The sequence below is a fragment of the Strongylocentrotus purpuratus genome, unplaced genomic scaffold, assembly GCF_000002235.5.
Source record: "Strongylocentrotus purpuratus isolate Spur 01 unplaced genomic scaffold, Spur_5.0 spur5_scaffold_9, whole genome shotgun sequence".
Taxonomy (NCBI): Eukaryota; Metazoa; Echinodermata; class Echinoidea; order Camarodonta; family Strongylocentrotidae; genus Strongylocentrotus; species Strongylocentrotus purpuratus.
The window spans coordinates 27,365,325-27,372,265 of record NW_022145615.1 but is presented as its reverse complement, the minus strand read 5'-3'; the positions used below and the strand labels follow the sequence as shown (position 1 = coordinate 27,372,265).

General features: G+C 39.8%; 1 protein-coding gene across 2 annotated transcripts; it reads left to right on the top strand.

Annotated features, from left to right (window-relative positions):
• The first annotated feature begins 601 nt into the window (after positions 1-601).
• Positions 602-6,651, top strand: LOC580683. Of its 2 annotated transcripts, XR_004062509.1 has the most exons (4): positions 602-1,159; positions 2,734-2,836; positions 4,768-4,883; positions 5,514-5,624. XR_004062509.1 is itself a non-coding variant. In XM_030977274.1 (3 exons), exons 2-3 carry the CDS (start codon positions 4,128-4,130, stop codon positions 5,850-5,852), a joined length of 1,095 nt encoding a protein of 364 aa, XP_030833134.1. In that variant the 5' UTR covers positions 2,860-3,236; positions 3,435-4,127; the 3' UTR covers positions 5,853-6,651. The 2 variants fall into 2 exon arrangements, 1 of the variants encoding a protein (XP_030833134.1); XM_030977274.1 differs by lacking the exons at positions 602-1,159; positions 2,734-2,836 and adding an exon at positions 2,860-3,236 and having other exon boundaries at positions 3,435-4,883; positions 5,514-6,651.
• The last annotated feature ends 290 nt before the right edge of the window (positions 6,652-6,941 follow it).

Here is a 6,941-nt window from a genome sequence, read left to right as displayed (position 1 = left end):
ATAGTGATTGCTATTTTTTAAAATCATAACTTTCACCATTAAGATTCTCTGATTTTGTTTTCTTTCTTCTAGACTAGTTTGCTATCAAGGTTAGATTCCCGTTATGGCGTGATTGAGGCTGGGAATGCACTACTAAGCAATATTAAATTATTTGCTTTAGTCTTTATTCTATTTTTCTTTTGTTCTCAAAGTCACTCTCCTTGTCTCCAGAATATTATACTATACTACTTCGTGTTCGCCTCTTATAGTACCTTTTAAATTCAGATCTACTATATTGTGTTACTCAGTATGGGAGCCTATTTACATACAAGCTATGCTTTTTATTTAGGCTCCCCATGTATTACATTGTTTTACCTTGCCTGTCATATCTATACATTTTGAAACTTAGTACCCATTTTCCGTACATTATATTTGATTTGAAATCTTTAACTTATAACTTATACGCTTGTATAACAAAATCAAAAAAATAAAATAATTTTTTGATGTAAATGTGGAACAAATAAACCTCAAACTTCAAACTTCAAACTTCAATATACCAAGCTCCACCTTGTTTCCTGGATGCCTCTTATTTTTTTCGTACCAAAGCGAGCCTGGATACCAGTAACAAGAACCAACGTACGTAGGCGCGTGAAGAATACCAAAGCGCATTCTTTTATTCTAACACAAATAGCCCCTGTTAAAAAGAACTGCCGGCCTCTGAATCTTTCAATAGTAAACATCTATATTCCTGCTGGACACGGGATCATTCATTCGTGAAGTAATACAATAGACTTTTATTTGCATAGAAGTAGCCTCTTCTTTTTGGGGTTGTCTGCCTGTTAACAGTTGAAGATTCTTGCAGACCGATGAGTGGGTGTGTGCTTACGAGAACCAGGTGCATGGTGCAATGCTATTTGCATGGTGCAAGTAAAACTACTTGCAGGGACAGAGCAACGGGTTTCTAAGTATTAGTCAAAGTTAATAAACATGTGCCATATTTAAATTCTAGGTATTAAATCGTGTATAAACGTGTCCAGTTGAGGGAATAATTAAAAAAAACACTGCACTGTCTGCATTCTGTACTGACCCCAAAACGATCAGAGTCTACTTCTCGTAGAATTCATGATGCCTACAACAAGCGGCTCAGGTCATTTACTACTGTGACTCCGATATCTTGCAGGTAAGAAAGCTCCTTATAATGAGACATTCCTCTAAGATTGATGATTCTGGATGTTTTTTTTTTCACTATCTAGCAGTCTGACGAATCGTAAGTGAAGGTTGTATGGCCAAATTCTAAAAGGCCAGAATAAAACAGGAAACTTAGAAGGAAAAAGCCAAGCAACATCAAACGCAGTTCAGTTCTGACAAGTAGTTTTAAAAAAACTAATATATCGTTGGTATATATCGTGTATGTTTATATGATTAAATTATGACTCCTTAACCCCTTTTACACTTAGATTTTGATCTTGTAATCATTATTTTCCAAGTAATGTTATTTTCCGTATCTGGACACCTTCCCCCAGGCAGGGGCGTACGCAGGATTTTTTCAAGGGGGGGGGGGGGTTTAAAAATATTTTGCTCCCGAAAATTTGAAAATCGCGCCGGCCGAAAAGTCGCTCAGTGGGGGGGGGGGGGGGGGGGGGGGTAAGCGGACACTTTTTTTTTTTTTTTGGAGGCCAAAAAAAATCGCAACGACTCAGCCAGCCGAAAAGTCGCTCAGGGGGGGGTAAGCGGACACTTTTTTTTTTTTGGTCTCGAAATTTCAAAATTTGACATTTTTCTTCGTTGAGGGGGGGGGGGGGGGGGGTAAGGTCACCTGATTTAGGTTAGCAGTGGGTATAATTTTTTTTTTTTTTTTAAATAATAAAAAAAACAAAAAACAAAAAACAAAGGGGGGGGGGGGGGTTTTAGGTTTTTTTAGGGGGGTTTAAATACATAAAAATACCAAGGGGGGGGGGGGTTTGAACCCCCAACCCCCCCCCTGCGTACGCCCCTGCCCCCAGGACATCCACCCCCCATATGATCACCCCAGTCAACTACCCCCTAGGGCAATCACCCTCTAGGGCGACTACCCCCCGGGACAACTACCCCCGGACAACTACCCCCAGACAACTACCTCCCGGACAACTATCCCCTAGGATAGTTTTCCGGGGGTAGTTGTCCTAATGGGTAGTTTTCCTAGAGGGTGGTTGCCGTAGGAGGGTAGTTGTCCTAGGAGGTAGTTGTCCTAGGGGGTGTTGACTGGGGCTGGATGTCCAGGGGGTATACGCTATTTTGTAGTTACGAGACAGCACATTGAAGTCACAAAATGGACCCAATTTACCTAATTCTGCAAGCGGGGAGTGGTGGAAGCGTAAAGCTATGGTCACAATCCCCCAAAGTAGCCTGCTCGGTGGCCGGGCGGCGAGATTTTAGCCCATTTCGCCCGGGCACCGCTTGTTTTTAGAATTAACACGTTCTAAAATTAACACGTTCTCTTGTTTATAATTTCCCTTGAATCAAAATTGTTGCAGAATGATTCATAAAATGAACGCATTTCTTCCGGAAGTCTATGAAGATTCGCCATAATTCTGATCTAGCTAATTAGCGCGCGAACGCAAAAATATGCATGACAGACGTCACTGAGCGAGCGTCGTCGTGTGAAATCGAAGAGGTAACGAACAGTCAACCCGACCGCAGTCCACAAGCGAACGTGCAAATCGAAAAGTCCCCTTATCACTCTTAAGCCTCTGTTTATGTGTTTATTTTCCACAGGATCCTGCATCGTATAATGAATGAATTCTTCCAACAGCTGCACACAGATAACCCCCTATTGGTGGACTTGACAAGGAATTACCAGGCTGACTCTGCACGTACGGTACATTTACATCATTAAGGAGTTCAATGACATTTCCATGTCGTCAAAGTTATGATCACGACTCAGCTCGAATCATAAAACCCCGTGCAAGGAATACAACATGGATTGGATATATATCGCTTCCTGAAAACCTCCTATATCTTGCTTTTCAACTATTTTGTATACAATTCTTCAGGATCATGAACGGTTCTTACGATAGTCCTTTATCAGACCTCTCATAGATTACTCTCTGTTAGACGAAGATCAATTAGAATTTAACTGCAAATGCTCTCCGAAATGATTTAATGACTACTGTACATGTAGTTTCAGATTTCTATCGCATTACTTGAACATTCAACTCCGGAAAACAGAAGCATAGACAAATTGTTCACTCGCGACATACAACATGGATAGGAAAAATGTTGTCTCTATTGTGTGTGTGTGTGTATTGGGTTTTTACAGACGTGTATCAATCAGATATGATTATTTACGTCTGGGACCGACCTTTAAACGTCACCATCCGAAAGACGTGACTCAGTTTCGAACCTGCGTCCTGGGCTGAATCAGTTTGTAACTTCCACTTTTTAGCTGGATTACAGGCGCACGCCACAACGCCTAGGTTGTCTCTATTGCTTTTCTCCAGCTTGTGGTTTTTCTAGCAGTGAGGTTGGCAGCTTCGGTTCAAACATTCAATGGAATTGCAGAATTGGTCATCGAATCGTCCAATTTTTCGCTTTCGGACGACTTCCTTCTAAATCTGGAAACTTCTTTGGAAAGCATGGTGTCAGGAGATGTTGATAATGTAGCAGTTTCTCAAAATAGAAGTACTGAAGCTGACCGAATTATGATTTCCTTTCGAGGACTTTTTGACGACTTTGAACCAGTTCTTGTTTGTCTACGAAGCAATACGTTTTATTACAAGAATGGGGTTGCAAATGTAAGCTATTCCATTGCTTCTGTATCAATGCAGAACTTTCCAAATGATTTTGAAAACGTTTGCACTGGTAATGAAAAGAACGTTGCTTATTTTGAATACTTTGAAGAGGACTGTCGATTCAGGACGCTGGAGTGTGAATTAAATCTTGATTGAAAACGGCTGTATAGATATGAGATTCATGAGTCTGGGTCAGTTTTATATAGCTTCTTCTGCATCTCTGTCAATCCTGATGAGGAATATGAAACTGGGTTGTGTACCGATGCCGGTGATTGGTTGAAACTAGAATGGGAAAAGCAGAATGATTCAATTTGCACGATCAATGAAACATTATTCGTTGCGTTGAAACCAGAATTTCTATTCATTGATGATACAGGCATGGAAGAAATTGCCCCCATCGATACATTCCCATATTCGCTTAACTGCACAATATATTTTTTTGCACTGCCCACGGCCGATGCACCCCCCATTATTCCCCTACGCGGCGATCAGACGTGGGACAAACTTCCAAAATGGTTGAAGATGTGTCTTCGAATCCTCAACGGATTATCTTCAGCTGCACTTCTATTCTGCCTGCTCACATTCGTCATGTTCAAAGAGCTCCGTAACACCCATGGTAAGAATGTCCTGAGCCTTGTAGTTGCAGGGTTGCTGTTTCTCTTTTACACATCAGGGTACATCCCACTTGAAACTGATAATCCTCAACTCTGTGTTTTCATAGCTACTCTCATCTACTACTTTGTACTTGTACCAAACTACTGGTGGACGGCTGTTGCTATTTTCATGGCGTGGACTCTTGGCAGGAAAGGTATTCATCGCATGGATGAGGTTTCTGGAAGCCGCTTCTTTCTTCTCCTTTCCCTCTTTGGGTGGGGTCTTCCTCTAATATTCTCTCTTCTTGCCGTCTTTCTGCACATTGGAGGCATCAAGATCTATGACATCGACGAATACTGCTGGCTTATCGATGGCTGGCCGACCTATCTCATAACAACACAAATTTTTATACCGTTCTTTGTAGGCTGTGTTCTTTTTGTCTTGGTGGTTCAGAGATTAAGGGAAACACGACTCGAGTTGGCATCGATGGACTCGGGTGGAAAGAATAGACGGAGGAATGAACGTCAATTAACGATAAAGGTAAATTGTCAATTTTGTATAGTAACTTCTAAACCTTCTATATATTACAAGCTAATGGAAAGTCATTGCTCTTCAGTTTTAAGAGATCAATTGAAAAAATGCATTTCGGTACAATCATCTAATCATCTATGCTGGTTCCCACACGGTGCTGGCCGCTTAACTATAACTCTCCTACAATTGATAATCAGAATCTAAGTTTTCAAGGGTTCTAAATCTTCCTCCTTTCTTCTTCGAATTCTTACACATAAGTCAATTACAATTGCCTAAAGATTGTTTACTTGTATTGTATTTTGTATATTTTTACAAAGTAAATGTTTGTGTAGAAAGGATGCGAATTGTTTTAAATAATTAAATAATTATTATTGTATTCCAAAGGTTTGGAAGGAGGGAAGGTTGGGGATGATTAAAACTTTTTAAATTTACATTATAAGTTCATTCTTACAATAATATTCTAATCTAATTGCAAAGTTTAAACTAAACTGGTTTACGGTTATTCAAATTAGAAATACAAAATCAGTTGAATCAAATATAGTGCTGACCATCCATTGCCATTTATAGGGAGATATAACCCTCCAAGCTACCAGTAGCGATTTATTTATATCATCCCATTTTCCTCCCTTAATTTACAAGATGGCGGCAATCTTTGGTGTTCTCTGGCTTCCATCTTGGATCTTCTACGTGGCTTTCCTGTTCAAACCCATCTCTAGTCTTGCCATCATCGCTCAGCTTCTGAACCAACTCTCGACCTTCATCCTACCAATCGTGTTATATTTTAACAAACGAGTGGCTGCTCTCTGGAAGGCCAGGTTGGCGCCATTGAGGGATCGTCTCAGCAGTTTAACACATAGTACGAGTCTCGCTGATTCCCATAACACTCAAACATATTCAGTGAATAATAAAGCCTTTATTCACAACGACGAGCCTCCAGTAGACGGCAATGGTGTACAGCTTCGTGATATAGATAATTAGTGAAACTAACTAATTTATACTATATGGACCCACTTTTACATGATAATTCATAAAGTTTCAGGCAAACATTGTATCGTTTTAATGTTGCATTTATAAGAGAATTTTATCATTGAGCTTCTTGTGAGAGAAATTTGCCTAGTGCGTATTCCATCGTTTCCCTAGCACAACACATAAAAGAAAGTTCGAAAATATACGAAAATTTCCTCATAAATATATGACGTTGTTGCCTGCGTATAGTAAGCTGTTTAGAGGGAAAGGGCATTGTTTTTGGTGTAGATATATTAGTTGCTAATGCTTTTACACATATGTTTGACGTGTATTTCAAGAAATACATTTTTCTTTTTAACTCTCTCAATGGCCGCTATCTAATTGAATTAGTAAATCATGGACCAATAAGTTCTACAGTCGTCAACCGTACAACATGAAAAGTTCAGTTCCTTTCAAGTTGTAACATTTTTGTAGCCAAGTTTGATCTTGAATGTTAATCATTTAATCTGAGAAGATTGGCCATACATGAGAATGATAAAGTAAATATATGTGAAGATGAAGTAATAGATTATTCGTTCAGTAGAAAGGGGTCGAGGTCTAGTAGACGTCACCGGACTGTGGATCACATGGTTCGCCATTCGATTCCTGCCGGCCGGGCCCTAATGTCTTTTGGCAAGACAAATCTACATTTGCCACACTCGACACAGGTGAGGTTAATGGTACCCGGCATGAAGAAAGTCGAGCGCCTTTTCATGGTAGCTCGGCTAAAGCCGGGGTATAGGGACCTTTAGATTTGCGTGGACTGATACGTGTGACGTCTATTCAAGGTAGTGCATTAAAAGGACGTCGATCGTAGTAATCCCCATTGTCTTTGTGCCAATCTAAAAGTCCCTATTAATATGATTGCAGGGCCCTCAGGAAGAACGGTAATAATATTGATGAGGATTTCCTTGGTAGACAAGACATATTATCATTGTTTTTATAACTCATAAAGGTAGTTAGACATATTATTATTGAATATTAACACGCAATTTACTTATGGCTGGGTTTTAATCAAAACAACAATATCTGCTTGAATATTATTTCTTTGAAAATGGCAAG